Here is a 27,258-nt window from a genome sequence, read left to right as displayed (position 1 = left end):
GGTAAACGTAGCCGAAGTAAAGAGCAAGGCGGACGCTCGGTGAAGTCTCGCCCAGCAATCTCGCTGTTAATGCCATTATCATACGACGCACCCTGGAATCATTCGATCGCGGTAGCCGCGCAACTTTCCGGCTCCGGAAAGGATCGGCGGAAGAGGAGTGCGGTTAGCGCGCGGCCCCATCCCCGTCCCGACGTCGGCGTAAAAATAACGAACGAATTGTCTAGGTGAGCGTTTTCGCGGGGGGTGCCTTCGGGCTACGGGAATCGGTTCCGCAGTCCAACTACCGCCACTCTCGCGCGCAGCCCGCTGCTCCTCATCTCCTCCCCCGTGCGGGGAAGCCGTGTACGCGGCTCGGCATGAATATTGCCAATTTACGGGTGGAGGAACGTACGGTTCTCACCCAACCTTACTCGGTTCTCTCGTTACAGCCGAAGCTAGTCGTAGCTCCTCGCTCTCTCGTTCTCCACCTCCGCCCTCCTCCGCCCTCTCCGTGCCGCCCCACCAGACTCCTTTCTTCCCTTTTTCTCGTTTCGTGCCTCGCTTCCATTTTCTCTTTCTCCTCGAGAAAAGAACGAAGAAGCGAGACGAAACGAGAGGAAGACGGGGTGGGGGCGGGGGGAGGGGGCAGGGGGGTGAGTGAACGAGAACGGGAGCGCTCGCTTGACGCGATATTGGAAAATGGCGTCGACGTGTGCGGAGGGTAGCAGGTAAGTGGAGGAGGGTGCGCTCTGCCTCTCCTTCGGCGGCCCTCTCTCTCGCCCGAGCGCTCGCCCCATTTCTCTTTCTTTCTCTTACTTGCTCTCGGTGCTCCCTTCCCCGCGAGGAATAGGGAAAAATAAAATAAATTGCTCAACATATCCAATAAGGTGGCAGAGCCGTTGCCCGGGCGACGCCGACTCACTACTCTCCTCTATGCTTTTCCAGAGGAGCGAGAGATGCTCCTTCCTTTTTCTCTCGTTCCCTCTTTCTTCCCGCTCTACCTCGGTGGCCCTCTCTCGCGGCATAACTTCCCGCGGAGTTCGATGACGTCGGAGAGAAGAACGGAACTGGGAAAGAAACGGGTTGGTACAGGGCGTGCGCGTCCCTCTCGATTGTCTCTTTCTTGCTGGCGCGGATAGTCGTCGTGAGGTTGCGCGTCGATCCGTTCTCCTTCGTCTCTTCTCCTTCCTACGTAGCGCTTCTTTTTTCGCTGCCACCGCATAATACGCGCACGAGGAAGGAGAGAGAAAGAGAGAGAGAGAGAGAGAGAGAAAGCCGGGTATTGGATCGCGGGGACCTCCCTGTCGATATTACCATACATATAGGCCGGCCTGTTACAACCTACCTCTTCTTCCTGCCTTGGAAGCCGCCACGAGATTCATCTGCCTTACGTACAGGTGGCTGCGTCACTTGCGCCGCTCCTCCTCGGAGCTGGTTGCTCGGAAATAAGAAGACCACGTTGACTCTTGGCATCCGATGTCTTGTCGATGGAATGTTTGGAGGAAATTTACCTAGTTAGTTCACATCGCGGAGGAACGTGGAATTTGTAACTACGGAATATTCTCTAGGAGAAAATATTCAGTCGTATTGACGATATTCGAGTGGTGTCTAGGGTGCGTTGCAAGAGCGTTATGAAAATTATTTCAAACAAGCGAGAGCGCCTTTAGGTCCGAGCGAGATGTTGGCAGCCCAATAATTGTAATCTCAAATGTGAATTGAGACACCGTTTTCCACCCCCGCGCGCCGGTTTCTTCTCGGACATGACACAGTTTCATTTAGATGAAATCATTGTCTTCAGCGAATTCACGTATTAAAATCGATAAACGAATTTTAATTATTTTTAAATGCTATACTTTGCTTTCAATAACCCCCTCCCCGTATTGTAAAGAATTTTTGTTGCGAAAAATATTACCACAGCTAGGATTCGAAACTGGGACCTCCCTGAATCCGTGACGGGTGTCTTAACCAACTCGACCACTGAGGATGTGATAAAATTATTTCAATTTAGAATCTTGGAATCAATTCTGTATCTTACACTACAGCGAAAATGCTGAACGCGTGCCGCTTTGTATGTTTTCTAACCGTCTTCTTAGAAAGAGACAAAGCTCACTTTTAACATTTTCGCTATATCGTAAGATACAGAATTGACTCCCTTGTCCGCGACGAACGCTTCCCGAGTTGAAATTTTGGTACTAATTTTTAAGGATAATTTACACCTACTTAGCTGATCTATATACCTACATAGACCAGCGATAACCTACTTTGGTGACATTATATTTTTTACTCCTTCCTTGAATCTTTAATTCTAAAAATTTACTTTAGCTCCTACTTAAAAGGACCTACTTTAATGCTAAAGTGGCAAAAGTAGAAATTTTCGACATTAACAGTTTTTTTTAAGTAGAAGTAAATTTTGTACTTGCTGTTCAACTTCGTTTACTGCCTTATGTCCTACTATGTAATAGAATTAAAGGTTCAACGTAGGGCTAAAATTTTGACTCGGGTTAACTGCTCAACATCGGCGCGTTTTTCTTCCGAGTCATTGCCATCGGTTGTATAGCGTTAACTATAAATCTTGCATAATAAATCCGTTATATGCAAAGCCTAATTGAGACGCAACGTCCGAATTAATCGTTGCGCGAATTACACGAAGTGAAATTCTTGAGAGCCTGACGCATCTACACGTTCCTCGTCTTTACGGGACACGACTTCTTCGTGCCGGGGCATGTTTCGTGCTGGGCTCTTTACCTGGAACTGCGGTTCCCTCGCAAATGAAGATCATTAACCTCATGCAACACTGTTGGGTGGCCGTTTCATGTACACCTGTCGGTTTAAACGTAGACAGACACGCTCATAGCACAAGTGATCGGTACCCTTCTTTTTTCTCTCATATCGGATGCCTAGTAACATCGTTTCTGAACACAACGTGCGCGGTATCATGCCCGCGAGCGCGCGTGTTTTATTTGCTGTAATATCACGTATCACGAGAAGCGAGCCGGTATCCGCCGATTCAATGTGCGTGAAGGATAATTGTGTACGGGATCGCTATATCGCAACGTTTATCTTCTTACAATTTAATAATCCGACAGGCTGACGGAAATCACTATGCTCCGCGAGCCTTTTCGGGCATCGCACGACGTTCGATTATCCGGAATGTTTCTGGATAATTGTATAACTTCCTGTAAACAGGATGCGCTCTGCTAAGACGCTATCGAGCGTGCATCTCTGTACGTAACGCAGTAGACATCGATTTACAATCTCGTTTCCTCCCCTATCTTCCTCCCTCCCTCTCTTTCTCTTCCTCTCCCTCGCATGCTCCCGCGCGCGCGCGCGCTTTTAATCATTCTCTCGGCTACAAAATATTTCAGCGATACACCTGCCACAACAGCGAGCATCGATATATTCGCTTACAAATTCTATTACGCGTTTCCGCGGCGCCGTTGTATAGAAAAATAAATGTTTCCCGCGGATCATAAATTCGAAAGAACTTGGGCCCGCGCCGTTGTTCGCCGGCGCGGCGAGCGGCGCGAGGCTCGTATGCTCAAAGCGCGGGTAGCCCCCGCTTCCCGATGAAACGCATTAAATTGCAACAACAATGTTAAGGTGACTGTATACACACGCGCACACATATGCCCGGCACCAAATTGCCCGGCCGTTCCTTTTTGCCATGCTGGAAAAATTGGCAAAGGCAGTCGGTACCGGCGCGCGGTACGCCTCCTCCTGCAATATGTAAAATAATGACGGCCGCCTGAAAGGAATGCATAATGAGAGATCTCTCCCGACGTGCACCGGGTCCGAGGCGCCTCTCCACCCACGTGTCTATCAGCATACGAGCATGCATTATCGTACGTCGTGTGTACGCGCGCTACCGCCGAGAAATTTCATGGAAATTTTGGAATATATCTCCGCCTTACGCGCCCTCATCTTGCATCCCCCTGCGCGCAATCATTTGCCACATTATTACGCCCGTGAGAAATATTCATGAGGATCCTCCGCGTAAAAAACTAATTGCGCTAAAATCGCAGTTTGTACCTCATGGTTTTCGTTCTGCGCGAGCCACCGCTGCGTCGTGTTTATCGCGTAATTTTTACGTTTAGATTTTCCGCGTGATACTTCACGCCCGAAACACTAACGTCGAATCGATGGGGTCGAAGCCGACCCAGCCGTCAGTTTTAGAAAATAATTAAAAGTTTCGGAACTTAATTTTTTTACTAAATTTTGTATTAAATAAGTTAACTTGGCAGCTGTCTCCAGTAAAATGTTCACAGTATTCAAAACGTAGTAATTTAATACAAAGAATGAAAAGATAGAAATCTCTTTAAGTCGCTAGTAATAAATAACAATAATCAAGCTTTTTGGTCGACATTAACCGGTCAGTGTTTCACTACAGAAAATTTATAGCGAAAAATATTACCTCAGCCAGGGTTTGAACCTGGCTCTCCCTACTCTCTAGTCGGGCGTCTCACCGATTCGACCACTGAGACAACACTGACCGGTTAATGTCGACTAAAAAGCTTGATTACAAAAAATCAAGTTCCAAGGCTGAATAATTTTCGACGGTTGAGCCGCGGTTTCGACCCCACCGGGCGCCTCGGCGGTTTGTAGCTAATTGCTAATTGCAAATGGTATTTGGACACCGCTATTTCGTAACTGACTTGGATTCGCGTCCGTGTACTCCTTACGGGCCTGATGAGCGTCCTTGAGGTCCTAGAAACGCATTAGATCATAGATGTCAGTTGCAGAACCCGGTACCGCTACCGCCTGAACACCTGAGTAAATACTGTTGCAGGTATGAAGTATGTGTCGGAGTGCGTTAACTGTCAGTCCAGTAGTGAGTTACTTATCTCGTTCTTTCCGCAACGCCATCGGCGCGGTGCTGCGTTAGAATTTCATTCGTGCATGACAAATGTACGTAGGAGCGTTAAAATACCAGCAGGTTTAAATCCAGCATCACGATGACTGAAGTAATTATTGTTCACAATAATTTCGCACGAGTCATCCGATGAATCTGGGCTTTCATTCGCTTCTCCATCAAACCTGACAAAAGTGTTTCGTTCTTTTTCCCCCCCGCTTCGTTTTCTTCTCTCGCCGAGAGAGGCTCGATTGTTACGTCGAAAAATCGGCAAGGGCGACACAGGGCAGTCGATACGCTCGCAAGACGTTGACATGGCGGTGCGTATATGCGCGTCGCCGCGAGCATAGAAAATTCAATGACCGGAAAAAAAAACGGCATGCATTCGAACAAGGGTGGCCCCAAACCACGCCTCGTACGTGAGGCATGCGTCCAAGATACTCGGGTGGATAAAGAATGCTTGCTTCCGATTGGTCTGTGGACCCTCGCGCACCCCCCTGATATATACGTGCCTGCCTGTCGCGTGTAAGGGCACCCACACGCGCGCCCACGTACACACGTGAACACGTCCGTATGGCTTCCACGCGGATACGTGCCTAACGGCACATACAGACGCGCACGTATTTTCCAATACGTGGGCTCCTACCCCGGACACGTTACCGCTGGCTGACGAGGTTTCGCTCTACCATCTTACCGGGAGCATCCCCTCTCGTTCCTCTCCACGAGCTCGAAAAAGAAGCGGTCTCCTTTTTCTTCGCGGGCTTAAACTCACGCATACGCGCGTGGTTTCGCACACCGAGTGTGTAGTCTGCGCAAGTCAACCACCCTCGTGTGTTAGACTCCACCTAGGTAATCAATCAAACCCCCCTCGATATAGGAGCGAGCGCGACCGTCTATAGCGGTGCTTTATCGCCGAAAGATAAAGTGTATTTCGAGGGGGATGCTAAGGATGGGACTCGATGGTGCTTCGTAAAAATTCGACGTTCCTCCCCGAAAGTTATCAGTATACATTACGGCGTTATTTATAGAGGCGTTTCTGCGATGAATGTGAGCGCATCTCGACATTAGGAATATCGACTGATCTCTTTCGCAAGGTCGTATCTCGATTTCACGCAACACTCGTTTAGGACTAATGAGCGTTTAAACAGGCAAAACTGGAAAATTGGGTACGACCTTGCGAAAGAGCTCAGTCGATGTATTCTTCTCGACTGGAAGAAACAAAAGAATCTGGAGCACCCCTCGTCTTTGTTACAAGTAAACTAATTTCTAATGATGGCATTTTGAATTAAGAAAAACACCAAACACACTTTATACACATAGCTAACACAGTTAACGTAGTTTGTTCGTCCTGTAATTTATTTTCTAACTTATGAATTTTAATTATTTAAGATTTATTATGCATTCGCAAATACTGATATGTACAAATCTAATATGTTTGGGGAGGAAGCGTAAGAAAGTGGAGAAGAAAAGTGAATCAACTGTGAGAAGAAGATAATTCTCCTGTCGGAGTAGTCAAGTGGAATCGAGTATGGCGTAAAGTGGTCGAAGGTACAGGCGCTCTCTCATCCGTCTCGAGCTGAAAATCGATAACTGGAAAAGGGTTAAAATCTACCCTGCCACTATGGACCACGAAAGAACCCGGTTCAGGGGTGGATGCTCGCGAAGGGAGGGGAGAGTCGGCTCGGCACGACCTCGGCGGAACGAGATTTACATACCTCATCCGGTGCCTGCTCTTCCGGGGAGCCCCTTGTTAGGCTAAACTTGCTTCGTCTGCGCGATCCTGTTGGCTCTCGCCGTGCTTAAACATCGTCGATTGTTAGCGAGTAAAAACCCGCCGGAAAAGTTTCGTGCCTCGTGAAATCGCGAACGTCGGAGCGGGTCGGAATTTCAAAATCGAGATTCCGATACGTTGCGGACGTCTTTCGACGAAAAAAAAAATGCGATCGTTTGCACTTCTTCGGGAAGTTGAAACTATTTGGAAAAGTTGAAAGTAGATCCCTTGGTAGGAAAAAGAAAGAAGAGGACATCTTCCTTTTTGTGCCCATCGTTGATTGTGATGTTATTTGTGACGTTAACGAAACGTTTTAGAGTCTGCTGTATCTTTTGAAGAAAAGGACTATTATTTTGTACAAGTTCAAACTTTGTTATATATATATTAATATTTAGAAGGAATTAAATTGGTATAATGTTTTTATCACATTTCTGTTCTTACGAACACTAAAGTTAAGAATTATAAGTTTGAGAACGTCAAATCATATGTACGAGAGAAGAGAGAGAGAGAGAGAGAGAGAGAGAGAGAGGGGGGGAGGGGAGCGCGCACACCCGCGCGCACGCGACACACACACACACACACACACACTTCTATTCATTTACAGTGGAATAGATAGCTGAAAATTAAAATATATTGTGCATATTGACACGACGGAAGCAATTTTGCAAAAGTGAAACAAACAGCAATTTTTTAACGGATGTGGTCGGGGTTGATTGCTGCCAAATTCAGTTTCGAGGCAGCGAGCGTGAAGAACGAAAAAGAAAAAGCAGAATAACAGTGAGGCTTGTAAACGTCGTACGTGCGCGCGGCGGAAGTTCCCGGAAAATTGGAAAATAATAAATTGGCAAACTACTTTAAAGAAATTAGCGAGGTCCGCCCGGATGCTTCCCGGTGAAATCTTCTTTTTTTTCTTTCTCTCCCTCCTCTCTCTCTCTCTCTCTCTCTCTCTCTGTCGTCCCGTGGCTCGCCGTAAACTTCCGTCCTCGTTGATATTGATTAATTTGCTTAAAAAGTTCTCTGGCAGCGCCGCCGCATCCGCTCTCTTTTTGCTCCTATTTTTGTTTAGCGTATACGCTCACCCGGTGGAGCGAGAAGACTTCGGACGATAAAGATTTCAGAAATTAGTTTCAAGTATACAATGGCGGACAACAGACCTCGCGATATGACCAACATCTGATTCTTTCGGAGATACCTTTAGAATATATTTTGACTAAAAAGTATTTTTGTAACAAGTAAAAATGAGCTTCGAGAGTCAAACGGGGTTAGTTGTGCGTGAGTCGTGTTACATTATTGTACACGTTACATTATTTTAATTAATAATTCAATATAAATTGTCAGTCGTACGTTTTGTCTGTATTTTCAGCCATCTTTAGCGGCGCGATAATAGATACATTCAATGATTTCAACCTTTTCGATGAAATTAGGTATGTAACAATTTTACGTACAAAAATAGCACAATTTTTAAGAAGCAATACCAGCAAAACTTCTGCAGAATAATCATACTAGAAATGAAAATTGGGACTGACCGCCAAAGAAAAGTGAAATTCATTCACAAAGTCAAGCCTGGAGAACGTGAGATTGATAAATTCAAGTCTCGGTAAAGAGACGATTTTTTACCATGGTTTTAAATAACAATTGGTTCATCCGGCTGTCAAACGTTGACTGAGGTCAGAAGGCAAAACAACTTACTCCTATTTTACGGCAAAAAGAGCTGCAGATGAAGAAAAAGGATTTTTTCTATTAATTCACCGGGAAGAGCTAATTGTCAGTTAGCATTTTTCTAAAGAACGTAATTTTTAGCGTATAATATGTACATTTTGCTTTCAATGTCATACTATTTTTTTGTGAAATCAATTTGTTTATATGATGCAAGTAATTACTCGTGCTGCAAATTTTTATTCTATATAAAATTTTATTTTCATAATTCACTTGAATAATTCACGTTCCGTGCGAGCATCTTGTTTATATAATTAATAAAAGATTGAACTGTATCTGTACATTGTGTTGCACGACACATTTTTGTCAATAATTTCGAAAATGAAAATTAACATATAATTTTCATCAGCCAACAATTACGTATAATATAATTCGATTCTATTTTATTACTCGCAAATTTAGGGGAAGAAATTTCAGCCCATAAAAACTTTTTTGTTTTTTTGCCTACGTGTCACGTACGAGAGGTAGACAGGCAGACGATTTTTTCCATCTTTATTTCGATCTTTCCACGCGGCCCGTATAGAAGAGGAAAGACACAATCGGCTTATGTTAATGTCTGGATAAAAATACACCTACCGTCCATTGTTCCACGGCCAGTAAGATCTCTCGTCGGCGAGAGAAACCAATGGAAATACAAGAGGAAAAAAGAACGACGCGGAAAGAATGATGGTGTCGTATAGTCGTTTTCCTCGTTCGTGAAATGAGATCGTATGAAAGAAAAATATATACGAGCGTCAGATGAAATCTACAGCCGCTTACTATCTTGTTTTTCCATTCGCAGAAAATTCTTTGCTTTACGTTTGTCTGTTATTTATGTAATTTGCGTTTAGGAATTTACTGGTACTATGTAAATGCTAAATCATACGTACGTTTTGCATATTGGAAGCAATTATTACGGATGTTCGAATGTTACAAATGCATTTTTATCAAACGAAAAATTGTAATTATCGAAACTGTGGCTTGAAGCTACGATGCACTGTAAAAAAGTTACGAGTAAAAATACAATTATTATCGTGTGTAATATTGGGATCATCTATTGAAGGTGTATATTTACATACGTTAGTAAATTTACATCTTGTAGGTAAAATTATTACCTGATATAATAAGTAAACTGCTTGCCTTGTGTAAATTTTACAATTTTTTGGTAATTTTTGCATTATGTATAAATAAATATTTACACAACAAAGAGTAAAAGAAAAGTTTTGTAAAAGTGCATAAATTTATATATATTTCCGTTATTAAATAGTGTAATCGCTACACTTATTGTGTATGTAATTTTACATACTTTTTTTCACGGTGTAATTACAAAGTTTGTTTGACTCGATTTATTCTGTAACAAGGAACGATTGCGCTGCTCGTTGTACCAATTATCAAACGCTTGTTCCTAGTTTAATTTATGATTAAAATGTTATTTCTGATTAATTGTGCATTGTGCGCCGCGCGCGTACGCATTTGATTAAAGGTTGCATAGAGATATTTTCACATGCTCGCCGAGCATATGTCACGCGGATGCAACGAAGGTTCCGATTCATCGAACATCGACTGGTGTGTATGTGATGTTGATCGCTTAGCCATTTAGGGTCGCTACAGCTAGTCGATTATGAGGAAGGGTTTGCTCAAAATATCTGGGTTGCACGGTCGAATATTATGAATTTACTGCTGCTTTCGGGCAGACAAAAATCGCGAATATGTTTATCGGATAGAACAATAATTGCTCTGTCGGGATATTGTTTTCGCGGATGAAACTCCATTATTTTTCTACGCAAAGTTGTCCCCGTTAAATAAAGATCTCGTTTTCTCCTTTCGCCAGGTTTGAACTGTCATTTTGTTAATGTCCGTAATCATCGTTAAAAAAGGCTTCTACATATTTCAGTACTCTTTTTCAAAAGTTGAACTTGTTCCCTCTCGGTGCCGCTTGTAGTCAACTTAGAACGTGAGGCGGAAGCGTAGATCGTGCTCTACATTTACCACAATCACTCGTAAAACGAAATTTACGATCGCCAGAAAAGCGTATCGGATTATCGTTTCACCTACTACGCGATCCCCGATACTCCAACAATTCCATCGGGCACAATGGCTTGAATTACTCCGAAGTTAGACGGTCCTTAGCTGTATGCGTGAACGCGAGAGACACGGATACGAGGGCAGGTCGTCGCCGATGTTGGTAACGATCCCGCGTGTGCGCGCGTACGTACACGCCCACACACACACACACACACGCACACACACACACACACATACGCGGCACTGCCGAATCTGGAAACGTCCATATAGTCCTATGTAAAGTTAACGAGGCGACCAGGAAACTTTCGCATGAATACGAAAGTGGGGCGTCCTGCCTGTGCGCGTCGCCCATTTATATTTAAGGCGACGGTACGTCGACTAGATTGGATGGTTATGGCATTAATATGTTTGTGCCCTGTGCGCTACCTAGGAAGGGCTACCAAGAAAGGTGAGGGCGTTCTATCTTGGCCGGCTTTCGGGAAAGCCGTTTCCAGCGGTTTGGCAAGTGTACGACGACGCCACGACATTGGACGCTGGAGCCTTTCATTGTAATAAAAATAGATCGAAGAAAATTCATACCTCCATGCAGTAATGTAACACTAATTTCTGTTTTAATTGCTTAACCGCGGACTAACATAAATTACATTTTTCATTTATATCTTTTTGCTTTTTCATCTGACCCTTTTGGGAGAAGGGTGAAATTAACAAAGGAAAGAATAATATTGGAAAAGTACATATTAATTGAGAATTTAATTATTGTCAGTGAGTGGTATCATTTGTTTGGGCGGGCACGAAATTGTTGTATTTTACTATATGTAATTATGATAACATTATTTATATATTTTAATAGCAGCCTGGGGACACGCGGGCGTAATAAAGTACATCGCCTCGCTTTGATTGCCAATAAATGCGAAACGTAATTAGCTGTACAGACGTGTAAAACTTAAAAGTTACACTTTATACGTGTATTTTATAATTTCACACAAACAAAAATGGTTTAATTTGTTTCGAGCTCGTCTGAGAGGGAAAAGAGAGAGAGAGAGAGAGGGGTTTGTTAGAAAAATATTTTTTTAAAAACACATATGTGGAATAACACACATATGTAACAACGTATATGTGAGATGTGACATCGAATAAATTATGTGATGTATGTACAGCACATATACAATTTTGACGAAATATCTCCGGGATGTACCGCATTTATCCAACCATCAAAACGTGCTTCCATCAACATTACAAAAGCGAAATGCTTTCTCGTTTCAAGATACACGTGTGCAGATGCACGTTCGCGCGCGCGCGCGTGTGCGTGTGTGTGCGCGCGAAGCGATGCGCGCGTGTGCGTTTGCGCGTTCGTACACCATGCATGGGTATGCGTGTACACGTGGACACGCGTGCGAGTGTATGTGTGTAACAAAGGACAGAGAAAGGGTAGCGTGTACAGCTCGTATTGACGCCCACGTAAGAGCATGCGCGTTGGGTGTCTTTCCACCCTTACGGAACGCACACCCACACGTCAGGGGTACGCGATAACCACGCACACACGCACCGTCAGGCATCGCGTCTTTCGTACTTTTCTCCTTGAACTCAGGCATACACTCACCTACGTCGATTTACTTGGCATTTTCAAGTTTTTCATTTCGTTTGCTATATTTTCATCTCCCTGCAACCGCCCGGTGTCATCATCGAGAAACGTAGTTGTGGAATTTCTCCCCCTCCCCTCCCCTTTGCTCCTGGCATCTTTAAGTTCTCTCTGCCCGACGGGATGGAAAATCGCTCCTCACGTTGCTGTATTAGAAATTGCGAATGTCGATTGCACCTTAAAGCCATTTCTGTCGTCCTTCGTATTTATCGTACTGTTAAGACTTTAAGAGCATGAATGATATTAAATTGATAAGTTGTTTAATATGTATTATAGAATCGACCAAAGTCGACAAGCATCGTCACGCTTCGAGGCGAATGACAATCCTAGCATTTAAAGTAAGAGTTTTATACGATAAGACTGTTTAGTAATGCAGCTAAATAATGCATTATTTTCTGTCGTTTGTTTTTTTGCCTGTGCAATGTGCTGTGATAACTCAATATAAAAATGTCTCATTGTAACGATAAATGATAATACATTTAAATAACTAGTTGCAATAGAACGTTGAGCAAATTAATTGTACATTATCAATTATTTTATCGATTTTCACAATCTACATTCTGTCAATAAAATAATAATATCCATTAATAAAAACTAGATAAGTAGCCATATCGGTTCGTCTTGCCAAGTTTGAATCGCGATCCGGCCCGTGGTACTTACTCTTGTACAGTAACGAGCAAGAAACGCGAGCGGCCGCGAGTAAAATCGCGCTCAGCCAGTCACTTGGCCGCTCAAGAGGATTTATAAAGCACCGGCGCGCCAATTCAAGGAGTCCCTTTTTCTTGAAACCGCGATAACCGCGACTTCGTTCTCATTTAGACGACGAATTAAGATAAAAGAGGAGCAAAGTCGTCCGTAGATTCGCCGCCAAGCAGCTCGAGAGAGCGAACCAAGCGGTCGAGGGAGAGGGGGGAGAGGGGGTGAAAGATCCTGAAAGCCGGAAGGACGAAGGCAGACGCTCCCCCTAACGAGATTAATTTGTTTTATATGCGACCGCGCCACCGCCACTCTGTAGTAACATGAAAGTAACTCCTGGCAGATTGCGAAAGGCGTTTCACCCCGGCAGCTCTCTCGGTCCTTTTCCATGGTGATGTTGATCCTGCCAACAGGAGGATCCCTGAAAAGATTGAAAATTGATCCACGATCGCAATAAGCTGGCAGGCGGTGTCGTGAGAGGCTTCCTTTGAAAAATTGCTAGTCCTGGATGACTGTATCTTCGTGCAACCGTGCTGGCGCGACATTAACGTAACTCTATCGGTCTGTGCTACAAACTGCGTCAATAGATGCCTTTTGAGTTTCATTTCACTTGGACGAAGAAAATATTTCCCACTTTAATTTCACGATTTTTAGAAATTTTTTTTAAATATTTATTGTGATTGGAATTATTATTTTTTTATGCATCTAAAACACTTCCAAGTATTGTAATCATTAAAGAAATTGTGGATTACTATTGCGAAATAAAGATTCCGATCGATTATTATTCTAATGTCTGCAAGTTATAGACGTCGATGTGCGTTAGGATATTTAAATTTTTCATAAAAACTAACGCTTCTTTCTATCAAACATCTCCCACTAAATGAGGCACAGTTGAAAAAGGGCTCCTTTCTGACTTGGCGATAACGCTAGATATAGGCAGCGCTGTTGCCTCGAAAAAATCATTTCCCCGGAACAAATCGGGAGGAAGGCAGCTCGTTGAAATGCACGGCGTTCGAAGCGTCAAAGGGAAGGCAAAGTCTGCAGAGCAATTCCGTCTCGAGTGCGTTTACGCCGATGCATCCCTCTCTCTCCCCTTTTCTCACTCTCGCTTATTCGTTCTCTCTTACCGGTATAGCCACAGCTATTATTTTTCATCGGTGTTAGTAACTATAGGTACGCCAGAGACGAAAGAGAGCTTCGAAAGAGGGAAAGATAAATCGAGAGAGTGGCGGCGAGGTAGAAACGGCGAGCAGAAAGAGGGAGACGCAGGAGGAGAGAGGAGGAAAACGACAGGGCGACATGGGTGGCAGGGGTGTGTAGGGGTGGCTCGTGGAGCCGTTCGTGTTTTATCTCCGGGTGAGTCCGCCGAAGTCGGGGTGGAAAAACGGGGTAAAGGGTTAGGGAACTGAAGAGCAGTAGACTCGGAAGGGTTGGGTCGGCTGGCTGGCTGGCTGGCTGGCTGCTGGCTGGCTGGCTGGCTGGCTTGGCTGGCTGGCTGGCTGGCTGGCTGGCATTGATCTGCACTGCTCCCAGCCACCCCGTGTGTCGGCTTTTCTTAGTACAGTCGCCTCCTCTTCCTCCTCTACCTCTGCCACCGCCGTCTCCTCAACCTCCACCTCCTCTTTCTCCTCTTCTTTTTCCCTCCGAGCTACTATCACCACTACTACCACCACCTATGCCGGCTAACCACCCAGTCAGCCAGCCGCCTCTCCAATCTCCCATCGCTCTTTTCATCATTCCCTCTTCTCTGCGCCGGCTTCTTTCTTTCTTCACGCTTGGTCCGCACACAGGACCGATCCCGGGACTCACCTCTCAAGGGCGCCTATCTCCCTTTCTTTCTTCCCTTCTCCCTCGGCGTTTCTCTTTTGCTTCCTCCTCTGCCTCTGTGAAGGGATCATGAGAAGAGCTGTACAGTCAGCAGTGCACGAACCCTCTTGCCCTTGCTCTCATCGGATCTGACTAGCTCTTGCGAGTAGAGATGGACACGCGATGATGGGACTGGATTTCGATATTCTGAACTTGATGACGAAGTTTTATCTGTTTCATTTATGATTCATATTATATTTTCGTTTAACAAAATATTTAATAGTATTAAAAAAGTGAATTTTGCAAAAGTACTGAATGCGTTAGATCATATTGAATTGATCTCTGTACTTGACAAAGAATTGCAAATTGCCACTGATTTGGAATAAGCACAATACGTGTATCATTATATTACATTTAGCTTTTTATTTTTGCCGGAGATCTATCTATTTCTCCTCTCGAAAAAGAATTATTGAATCCATAGATTATTTATCACGAAAAATTTTATTTTACATTTTATGCCGTAGTGTTTATCGATAAGCTGAAGCTATTAACGGATATGCATGTTCTCGTTAGATTAATGTGAGAAAATGTTTTTTTTGCAGAAATTTTTTGCGGAGGAATTTATTCGATACGAAAAATGGGAGAAGGCTATATGAAAAAACATTTAATTCCATGCGTGGGACATAAATTTTCTAGTCTCTATTAATGGCTCTTTCTTTTCTTAGCCTTTCTCCTTCTCTCATCTTCTTCCTTCTTAAAGACTGAAGTATACTAATGAATCTCGTATTGCGCCATCGATTCCAATAACCCCGATACGATAGGGTTAAGCGACCGACGTTCGGAAGAAATAGTGATTATTAAAGGCTGATCTACGAGATGCTGAGCAAGGATGAGAGGGCGTTCACTAATCCCCCGCTATTACATTACACCACCGACAATTTATCGAACGTGAACTAACGCGAGGTTAGAAGCGAAAGTTCCCCCAAGATAATGACTCTTCTTCAACGATCCCTTTAAATAAGGCTGAGATAAATCGGGGGCCAAGTCGAAGATCAATTTCACGAGTCTGTTTATTTTTTTCCGATAAATTGTGTGTACACTTTTTATGAAATTAATAAATATGGCTTTCTTCATTTACATGTTTTTAATAAACGAGCAAAAATGTTTCTCTGCAGTTGCCAAATCTTATTGTGACAAAATCTGAGACGTATTAAAATGATTAATTTCTTTATTAGCCCAAATTAATATCTCAGAAGAATAGCATCTATTCAATGTTATGTTCTGTTTCTATTCAGCACCTAAATATCTAAGTTTAAAGTTTGTGACTAATTTTTATAAATGCATATACTAACGCACGCACTAAAGAATATTTGTTTATAAAAATTGTAGCAAATTATTGATAACATTTATTGCATAGCATTTGAGCTGTTCAAAACAATTTTACAATTTGAATTCTAACGTCATTGTATGTAATGAGATAAATATTAATGTTTATAATTGTGATAATTGTGAGGTAAATGTTTTACTGTAAACAATGTCCAATGATCATGTAATCAAAAATTGAATACAGAAAGAGAATTCTATTCTCTCTGAAGGAAATACATATACATATATAATAGATACTTTGTATTGTCTTTGATCTATTCGATTTATAAATTCTAACAATATTTGACTCTAGAAAAGGAAACTGCGTTTTTGTAATTATTATATATGCAATTGTTTTATTTGACTTTTTTCGTCTACATCTTAATTTTGTTTCATATCTGGAGTCGGTCTTTAAGTATTGAGGCAAATTTGTTCTAGAAGAGGAAGGGTCGCGTATCGACCCCGTGTGTACTTTTGTCACGTTGTCTCAGGACACATTACCTCACGTGTAAAAGGATCTCTCGCAAATATGACCATCAAACAGTCGCAGACACGGCGCTCTTGTTTGACAGTGTATATGAACGCACATCTGCCGTCCTCTCTGTTGGGTTAACATGAACTCATTGATATCAAATAAATATGTGGATACCCGAAAATATCACGTCGCAAATAATGTGATATAAAATCCAGCTTAAATTTCTGATACGTGATAATTTTATTTTATATTTTGCATCATTTAATTATAATACATTATACAATAATAAAGAAATTTGTGTGAAAAAATTATACATGTTTAATACATATATTGAGGAAAGTCCTCTATTATGAGATAGGCTTCTAAAATGAGATAACAGGTTTTCAACATCAAAATTTAATCACAAATCTTCACGACGATTACACGATCTAATAATGAATTTTTCACTAAACAGATTTCACTCCAAGAACAATAAATTAACGATCAAACCAATAGATGATGCCTATTAATTCAGCAAAAACCCTGCTGTCTCGTATTAGAAATTTATCTCATAACAGGGGACTTTCCTCTAAATATTAAACATATTACCAAATTTCTTATCTTGAAATTATATCGAAACTTAAAGTAACTTAAAACCAGGACAAATCTTTTCCTTATGATAGTCGCGCGAGTTTACAACGAATTATCATTTTTCGATTAACGATAGTATAACAGAAAATTAAAACTGGAAGGCACGTGGCATGACTCGAGAATTTGAGACGGCAGTCTTCCCACGCGTATATCTTAACCCTTATCCATATCCACCTTCTCCCTCAACCCTTTCGCTCCCTTTGCTCTCGAGGCCCCCCGCGTCCCTCGGGCATTCCAATGAAATCTACATACGAAAAGGAGGAGTGCTTTCCCATGTCCCTATCTCGCGGACACCAGGCAACCTATCTATTCAAAGAAACCTAATCTTCTTACCCTCGAGACGAGAAATTCTTGGAGGATGTTAGTCACGTGACATTCAAATTTTAAAAGATTACTTTACGTCGCGCGGGAAACGAAGAAGAATTGCAATTCACGTAATGGAACGCCCAGATTTTAGATAAATCCGACAGTGTCGAGACACGCTGCTCGTATTAAAGTGTAGAAAAGTTGTTAAGTGCACAGGTCTTGTATTATTATCAGTAATATTTCATATCGAGTCTTCGTGTTAAGTGAAATGTAAGTAATCTATAATATTTTATTCATTTATTTTATTTATCAAGCGCAACATGAATCTTCACACGCACGAGCCTTCACTCGCGAGCCTTCTTTAAAGTTTCCATAGTCGTCCGGACAGAGTTTAACCGGTCAGTCGAAGGTTATTGACCTGGCAGCCTGGTGGGTCTGTCGTATTTTCGAGGAGTCAAACGTAATTAAGTACGGTACGAATCAATCGAATAAAGAAATAGACGGTTACTATCGGCTGAAATAAGAAGGGGGGGAAAAAGCGAAATAAGAAAATAGAGGAAGAGAATCGATAGCTCTCGGGTGCCAACTGGGCGCGACATCTGCATGCAGATGCATCCCGAGTGTTCTCACGTTACTCAGGTGACGACTGACTTTCTGAATAAATTACCGGCGCGAAAGAAACGAAGGTCCCCGAAACATTTATAGACACCCTGTTGTGTACACGGATACGTTCGGGATAATGGGCCTACCTGGTTCTTCAACCCCTTCCGCTTCTTTGGCCGCCGGCTGCACGAGCGGACCCCACTTTATGCTCGTTATGCCATTATTTCTGGAGTCAGTTTATTACCATCGGACCTGTGTCATCCTTTATGCAGAATAATTTGATATCCCAGGCATCGAAGGGCATGTACGAGAGGCTCTTCCGCGCACATCCGTTTTCCCCGTTATTCACGTCGGTTAAATTTCTGTTCTCGGTAAGTGACATTCTTAATTCCGAAGTTACTGATGTATGGACGAAGTTGTATGCGGAGAAACTAATTGTAATTAATGTACATTAAAGTATGGCATTTCCAATTATGTGCAGAATAGGTGTGGAATTTCATATGCCTGCTTGTGATTTAAGCTATCTAAAGATTTCGTAATCGAAAATAATTATCTGCGAGCCAGAGAGCAGCTATATTATTAATATCAATTAATAGTTTGTAATTTTGCAAAATGATGCCGTTATATTTATTATAATATTGATTGCATATAGACATGACACAGGTGGACAAGTGGATCTTGTGTTGACAACATAATATTAAAGAATGACATGATGATGAGCGTGTTAAGGGAAAACAAGATAAATACGAGCTTGTTGATAACGTGCGTACAAGTCGCAGCGGTGTTGTTTCTGAATGACGGCGGGCGTCTCGCTTTGCCGAGTGTACAAACGACTTCTTGTTCGCAAAACAGAAATTACCGCGGCACAGCTTGGCGCTGAGGAAGGACAGTGGAAAGATGAGGACACGAAGATTCCATTAAGGGGTAACCGGCGGTAATGAATGGAAGACACCCCCTTGTGCCACCTCGAGATCTCCTACCCCTGAATTTCTCGTTCACTTCTCTCTCCCCTCCTCCTCCTCCTCCTCTTTCTCCTTCCCCTCCCCTATCTTCCTTTTGCGTTCTCTCTCTCTCTCTCTCTCTCTCTCTCTCTCTCTCTCTCTCTCTCTCTGTCCCTCTCCACCTTCGTCTCTCTCAAGTTCACCGTTGCAATGGCTTGTCCTCCTTGCACCATCTTTACTACGACCAGGGAAGGCCAGCGTAATTTTCCTCTCGGTAAAAAATACTCTCGTTTAACTTTTCCTCGCTCATTATTCCCTGCCGCCCTGACCTAACCCGACTTGACCCCGAAGGCGGCTTCCTTTAATAACCCAGAAAGAAAGAGGAGTGCCGACAACCGATGTTAGGAAGCGAGAGAGATATAGGAAGCGAGACCGGAGGAGACCGAACGGTAGGAAGAGAGACAGGAGTAACGCCAAGGGCAATCCTTGGATGCTAATTTGTAACTGGGCTACTTCCGGGACAGTGGTTCCCCGTCGCGTGAAACTTTATCTAACTATCATTCTCAAATTACGGGAACGGTATTTGCATGCGGATTGAACATACCCAGACGAGAATTAGGAAAGTTTTTCTCCCGAATTCAATGACCTTTCTCCCTAAAAACTTTTATTCTTATCATTCAAGCGCAACAGATTATTAATTTCTTCACTTATTAATACGATAGTTTATTTTTCTATTATGTCAATATGGTGTATGTTAAATACTTGATTATATAATTTTGCAATTTTTTTATGATAAAGGAATAATTTGCTTCTAGCTGCAGATACTACTAAATGTACATTTCCACAAGGCGTATAGTATTTTTTCGAATCTATGTTTATTTAAATCTAGGTTTCAAATCTTATCATTTATCAAAACGAAGAAGATAAAAACGAAAAGTTTGTCAAATATTTACTATGATTATTACCTGAATATACTAACAGTGGTTATTCTTATAAATAATTACTGCAATAATTATATGTTCATTTATTAGTAATTATATCATTGAAATTTATCTTATCTAATTTATGCTATGCAATTTTTTAATCTATTGTTGACACTTCTCAAATAAGGCAAAGCAGTGTTTATCTCTGTGACGTTTGCAACGTACATGCAGGAAATATTTTTTATTACCTCGTCAACAATATATGAAAACTAAGGGATATATTGTAAAATTAATTATACGCATAAAAGATTTCCAACAGTACAATAAATTTGTCAGAGCAAATGAGCTAAGATGCGTAATATAAAATACATGATGCGGGAAACGTTGAATCTATTTGCGTTGAAGAATTGGAAGCAACTGATTTCATGTTGCAATAACGCCAGAGGAGCCGTTAATAAAATGGTGGTATAATCAGGAGGATGAGCACCTTGAAAGATCCTCCAGTGGCACGGCGAGGGATGGTTTTCCTTGCATCGGCAATTAGTCTCATCCCCCCAGGATACCCTTCGTTCTATCCTGCCGGTTATAGCAAGCAACCCCATCCATGGCATTTAATTACCTTACCAACCCCAGGCTAACAGCCTCGGGGCCAAGGTCACGAGCCATTCAACTCCTCGTATTTCTCAGCCCGTGGAAGCACACTGACCGCATTTGCCTTTAAGCCCTGTTTCTAAGTGTCGATTGTTCCGCCCGAATTTCGGAATTCTCTCGCGACTCACGCGCGCTTTGTTCTACATTCGCTCCTTCGTTCTCTGCAAATACCGGCGATTATGCTCGTTGATCGTCTCGTATGGCGAGACAAGTAACGAGAAAGGAGCGAGTGGAAGGGACATTCTTTTATTATTCTACTGTCGATTAGTTGCTTAATTTCCCTTTCGTCGATCTCAATGAAAAGACTGGCGATTTTCCAGGTAATTGTTATCTTGATGTCACAAGACCATTCGTTTACTTCGAAAGGATCCGGGCGATTGCTCGCGATAATGGATCGATAAGTCGTAAATTCGCACGCCCGTTTTGGGCGCCTACGTCTATCCGTTTCATTGACAAGAACGATGAAAAGACGGCGTTCCTCGGCGTTGGTCTCTCCTTTTTTTCTTTTTGTCAAGTTCCACGCTCGCGTGCTCCGGCGCCATAATCCATAAATCACCAGAGGCCTCGATTCTTTATGGGTTATGGAAGAGAGCACGGGCCCTCTCGCGCAGTCGATATAACACCCCCCCACCGACCCCGTTCGATACCTGCGACGTCCCGCGCTCGCGTTTTTATTTATTTCCGCGGAGTTAACGAACGAGACGCTGCTATTGTACGCCTCCATCGGCCGCCGGCGCGACATCCTTTTTACGATCGATTTGCAGAGACGCCATTTTCGCCCGGCGTTTATACCGGCGGGCTATAATCTCATAAATCAGCCGTCCTAGCCGGTTCTATCTGGCTCCACATCCTCTCGATTCCTCGCGAGAGGTGACTGTGTCGCGCCGCTTATCCTTGCACCAACGCGAAATTCCTTTTTGCATTCTGCGAGGGCAATTCCGCGACGGTACCGGCGATATTTCTTACGGCGGGGCGGAGGGAACGTTACGGCAAGATAGAGCTCGAAAGAGAGTCTCGCGGATCTTTTCTTCCTAAATACATTGATTTACGCCGCGCTCGAGCGTGCCGTGTTAAATGGGCACTGTGTGGGATATTGCAGCGGTATGTGCTGCATGATAAAGTGAGCCAACGTTTCCTCCACATTAGCTTCTTTATATATCATCTCGGTATCGAATGTTATCGACTCTGGCAGGCACACGCGGCGCACAGTACATCCTGTTTCAAACTTGCTCTACCTAACGTATGGACGTAAAGTATCTTGGACAATACGTTATCATTTTATCTGTACATGCAGAATGTATTTAAACGTTCAATCTTTCAAAGATAACGCGGCATGTTTATAACGTTGTTCAATGAGATTGTTTAAAGATGCCCGATATATGAGTACGTGAAGTATGGATCGTGTATACGATAAACATTGTTGCTCTCGTATTGAAGCAGCGCGGGACATCAGCGTGCCACGCGAATTTATACGCGGCATAATTAAACCCGCATCGCGTCTCGCTGGATAGACGCCATTTTCCGCGAAGAGGGAATCCACGACTTATGTCTTCTTCTCCGCACTCTCGCGCATACGAGCACATCCAGAGGGGTGGGTCAACTGCAGAGGCGGCATGAGATGGCACACGGGAAGCGGGAGGGGGGAGAATGGGGTGTATGTGGAGGCGCGCACACACATACTAGGGGAGGGTACCACCTCGGCCGCCCCCGAGCTGCGCAGAAGTTCCTTCCTTCCGCTTGATCGACATCGATTCCAAGATGGCGGCCGGTCGGCGGTGCGCTCACGGCATACATATCGGCCCATTCTACGAGCCACCCCGCCCTTAGGGGGACCCCTTTTACTTCCACGATCCACCCTCTCCGCCACCCATCCTGACGTGCTCGTCCACATCGTAGAGGGTGAGATCGTCCTAGGGACGTTGGGGAGGTGGGCTGGGAGGTATAGTCGGCTCACGAGATGTCCGGGCCGATATCGGAATCGCATTAGAACGCCGCGCCACTTTCGCCCCCGGGAACACCGAACTACCCTCCTTCACATCCAGCCAGCTCCGCTCGCTTCTCCACGCCCGTCGCCCGTGACTCCTTTTTCCTTCGGCTGCCTCCAGAAATATCGGAGGAGCCTCACGACCACGCCTGCCGACCCACCGACGTGCCTCGGGCCCGAAATACCGTCTACTTATACGCCGAGTATAGAATATTCCTTCGTTTTTTCCCTTAGAAGCTTCATAAAGTTTCCAGTAGCTTAGACTTAACATTTCAGCCTTTCGCGCGGGGCTGTAAGTCATTTTACGCTATTCGCCCCGTGACGGATGGATCTCGTGGGCTTAACACTAGAAATACTTAATAATAAAATTAAGTTACGCAGTTGTGTAAAATTAATCGTGCAATTTTATATTGGAATTCGTCGTATCGTTAAGTGGCCAAGTGAAAAAGTTTTGTCGATACAATTTTTTCTTTTAATTCAATACTAAGCCGAAGTTTATGTCTAACAGGTTTGCAAATAAATGTTAGAAAGATTTAAACTTTCTAAAGCTTTTTAAAGCTGTTCTTAATTTTCCACCCCCCCAAAGAAGGAACTCTATGACACCACAAGAAAAATATAAGAAATTAAAAAACATATAGGGACGTGGCAAAACATCGGTTTTATAAACTTACAAATTTAAATATATCCACAGTGCGTTTATATCTTCAATAAGTTGTTTATATATTACATATAGGCTGTGTAATATGTATTACATAATTAATTATCTAAGTTAAACACGTAATCGATCTAACTTGTTACGAAAAAGGATTAATCTCAAAAATATTTAAATATATAACAGCATTGATTTCAATTGTTACTTGTCACTTACGAAACAAAATACCAAGTCAAGTTACATACTTGTTTGTACTGAAACTGTGATTTCCATCGTGTCACCGATATCTCGTAAACGATGCACCGATCGATTAATTGTGAAATTACTTCGGCAAGATCCTGCGTAACGCTATCGATTTCGCTGAGAACCGCAGCGATTGACCTTTGAATTGCGATCGATCGGAAATACATGGGCTGCGTTAGGTGAATTTTGACAGGGATAATTGAACGCGACGAAACAGGAATAAGAACAAGAGCGTAATGGGCTTCAATAAGTATAAAATTTCTTGCTTGCACAGGGAAATGAGGTCCCGCATTGCCTGTCGCTCAAACATTCTTATCGAGCCAGTGCACGCCGCTCGTTAAGGATGCTCGTTCAATTTCGTATGCTCACGCTCAGGAGGACAACGATTGAGAAGGGCCGGCGTATCCCGCTCCGTAGGGGACGGCTCGTCGCGATAGACAGACAGAGGGGGGGGGGGGGGGAGTGACTCTTCCGAAAGCAAAGCCGATTAGGATTCTACCTCGAGATCGAAAATTCACCTCCTCCTTCGGCGGATCTGGAATTTTCATTCCGCCGCGTCTCCCACGCGTAGCGAATTCCACGTTTTCCCACCCTACATACGGAAGGGCTGTACGCGAACATAGACTTATGTCCACTTCTACCAATGTAGAAGTATAACTCGGTTTAATTTATCTTTCCGGCTTTTTCCAACTCTTAGAACTAGGAAAAGATAAAAAGAAAGTTAAACCGAGCTAAAGTTAATCTGCATTGATAGAAAGGGACATTATACAGACAGACTGCGCACCTCGTGAGAGGTTTGGAAGATGGTATATGAAGAGAGAGAGAGAGAGAGCGAGCAATAGAGACCGTAATGGTGTCTCTGTGCATGAGTTGGTCTCGCTCAATCTTTTCACGTGAGAGGGAGAGAGGGGTGGGAGATAACATTACAAACTATGTCTATCCTTCAGATCTTGTCTTCAGTCCGTATGAAGATGCAGATCTATCTGTATAAGTCTGTATACGCGAAATAAGCCGCAGTTAGGACGGCCTGAATTGGAAAGACGAGCGCGATGTATGAGACGCTGAGAAATTTCAGGGAAAAACACCGGAAGTAATCCTTGAAACAATGGTCCACGCCCGATGAATCCGAAAGGTCGCGAGCTGTAGGAGGAGGATCCCCCGGATGCACTTTCTTCTCCGGGTACACGCGTGCGTATCGCGCACGTGTGCACGCGGTGGCGGCGAGGGGGGGGGGGCGGCGGCGAGGAGCTCGGAGGATCGTGTCTACGTGGGAAAAGAAGGTGGCTGGCTGGAGGGTAAGGTGGAAGCGAGGCACAGTCGAGAGTGGGGCGGGGAAGAAGACAAGAGGACGGAAGATTGATCTGCCGCGCGCACTCGTACACCTCCGATACGCGTTTTACTCGTTCCTCCTCCAGCCACCTCGCGCGATATCCGTCCTTCCTCCCACGAGGGGCTCGCAATTGCCCCTCGTCGCGGCGCGTCCCCGAAAAGGGACGCGGATGATCGTGTAAACCGCCGCACCTGCGGGGTCGGGGCGCGCGTAAACATATTTGTAACTTCTCTCCGGCCCTCCGCGCGGCGACAACTCGATGTCGGTGGTACTTCTGAAAATTTTAATGATCCGGGGTTTAGGTGCGCGAATACGTTCTAAATTATTCACGCGACAGCCAGACTTGAGAAAGACGGACTCGGTCGAGGTGTCCCCTATCACTGCCGTATTCGTGGCTTTTAAGGAAAACTGCTGTTAGGCACCGCGTCAGCTTGAATCTGCGTATCCCCGTGCTACAGATTTTCAGCGTATCTTTAAATTAATATAATACTTGTGAATATATATGCTATTGGGTAAATCGCAAATTATAGTTGTTACTTAACTGAGTTAAGAGGAGAAAAGGAAATTTTCTCGACCTCCGCGCACACCCTCTCGCCGCGAGAAATCTTTATAATACATTTGAATATAAATTACGGTTAAACTATGATTTATTCTACAGCGATGTGTCCCGATTTTTTCTACGTTGTCCGTCGATTTCTAAAGAGGACTCTCCTATTACTCTTTCGCGCGTTTAAAAAGATTAACATAGCCATTACCGAAAGTTTGTTGTCTAAATCGCGCATAAACGTGGGAGGCGTTGTAAATGCAAAGATAATGAATCGACGTTTGCGAACCGCGCGATTGGACAGGATCATAAATTGACCTCGGTAGCGCTGGTGGATTGCGTTCGGGAATATTTAACATAAAATTGAATTTCGTTATAACGAGGAACGATCGCGTTGCCTGGATGAGGGAGATGCTTACGGCGTGCAAGAAATCGACTCTTGAAATTATTGCCCGTGGATGGGCAGAAGGGCGAACGACGACGGCGGCGGCGGTGGTGGCGGTGGCGGATTTCTACGCGTCATTACGTGAGGATCGAGTCATGAAAATCGGCGGAATCGAGCGGCGATTATTCAAACGAAACCTTTAACAAGATTCCCGCCAATCAGCTGCCGTAATGATCCTCGACCGCCAAAGAGAGGTTTCCCTCCTTTCCCTGCTTGTGTTCGCCGCGGAGCGACGGTGGGGTGGCATAAGGAAAGGGTAAGAAGGAAGGGTCTTCCCGTCTTTTCACGAAAAACATCGGATATAGTTCTAGGAGATAATCTCCGTGAATTCTGATATTTCGTCGCTTGATGCTGGGCATTGCAAGAACGAAAAACTGAAAGAATAAAAAATACCTGCAATTTACAATAATCAGGTAGCGAGGTAATTGCGTTTTAATCCAACTTTGATAGTAATTGCACTTAAAAGTTATGATTTGAGTGAATTGTGAGGAGAATTTTTACAATATATTTGAATATAAATTATAGTAAATTTGGATATTTACACAACTATATTTGCAAATTATATTCAATATTTCCAATAAAAGAGTTTGTCGGTTTTTAATTGATTTCTTACTAGCCTTCGGGTTTCATCAGTATTCTGTGTCTACTGTCTTTCTTTATCATTGCTTATAATATAATGAAAATATAACATAGTATAATCTCAATCTAATAGCTCTTTGTTAGGATCAGTTACGACCAAAATTTGTGCAAAATAGTTTCCTATCGTTAAAACGTCCGGCAAGGACGCAATTGTCGGGCCTGTACCTATCCGACATTAATGTTAAAACGGATTGGAATAACTTTTCGCGCGATAAAGATCAAGCAACTTCTAACTCTGCGTTTTGAAGCCCGTCGAGCGAGGCAACTTTGAGGTGGATTTCTCATTACGTGAAACCTACACAAACGCCTGTACACGCACGCGTTTCTATTGCTGACTGCCGTTGATACCCGATCGTGCGCCGCGGCGCGGCGTAGCGCGGCGGGTAGAGAGCTGAGGGCGGTGAACGAATAAGGGGCGGAAAAGTGCGAGACGGAGGAAGGAAATGGCGAGCGGAGGAGGTCGGGTAGTTTCGAAAATTCCCATCGCAGTCTGGAGTTGCGCGCCCGGCTTTTCCGACGCCTCTTCCCGTTCGCCTCTTCCATTTCCTCTCGTATTCTTCCTTCTCCTTTTTTCCCAGCCCGACCTCCGCGCACCCTCTCGCCGCACCCTCTCGCGCCGATCCCGCCCGTCCGCCTGCACTCCGCGGGCTCTCACCCCGTTTTACCCGGGCGAGCGCAAATTTATTCCGTCGACTCGGCGACGGCGGCAGGCGGAATCGCAGTACTTTATACTCGTCGAGAATCGATAGACAGCCGCGCACGGATATGGAAGCACTATATTTTCCCTCGTCGCACCTCCATGTCGCTCTCTCGGAAGCCTTGTTGTCAATAAAGAGAGCACTTTCCTGGCACGGACTTTCATTATTTCTTTCCTTACCCACGGCTATCGACCATCCCGCGACAACTGGATGTCTTCTGATGTGCGATTTTCGAAATTGCCTATTTCTATTTCTTTGCGACGCGCCAAATATTTGACAATTGCAATTTGTATGCGTGCACTGAGACAAATGTCCGATTAAATATAATCGGATAATTCAGTTACATAATAACGAACGGACATATCCAAT

General features: G+C 43.9%; 1 protein-coding gene across 2 annotated transcripts in view; it reads left to right on the top strand.

Annotated features, from left to right (window-relative positions):
- The window catches only part of LOC105560031 (UPF0489 protein C5orf22 homolog), a 223,042-nt gene that overhangs the window by 191,149 nt on the left and 4,635 nt on the right, over positions 1-27,258 (top strand). The window contains exon 4 of one of the 2 annotated variants that reach the window (XM_012008767.1): positions 15,063-15,295. The exons of the other annotated variant lie outside the window; for it this stretch is intronic. Coding sequence (XP_011864157.1) covers positions 15,063-15,147 — 85 coding nt within the window. The 3' untranslated portion in view covers positions 15,148-15,295. Of the gene's footprint in view, positions 1-15,062; positions 15,296-27,258 lie in introns of those variants that run through there. 2 annotated transcript variants of the gene reach the window in all.

This window comes from Vollenhovia emeryi, unplaced genomic scaffold, assembly GCF_000949405.1.
Source record: "Vollenhovia emeryi isolate VEMERY1.0 unplaced genomic scaffold, V.emery_V1.0 DF939244.1, whole genome shotgun sequence".
Classification (NCBI taxonomy): domain Eukaryota; kingdom Metazoa; phylum Arthropoda; class Insecta; order Hymenoptera; family Formicidae; genus Vollenhovia; species Vollenhovia emeryi.
The sequence above is the reverse complement of the archived record's forward strand: the minus strand, read 5'-3'. Positions and strand labels throughout refer to the sequence as shown.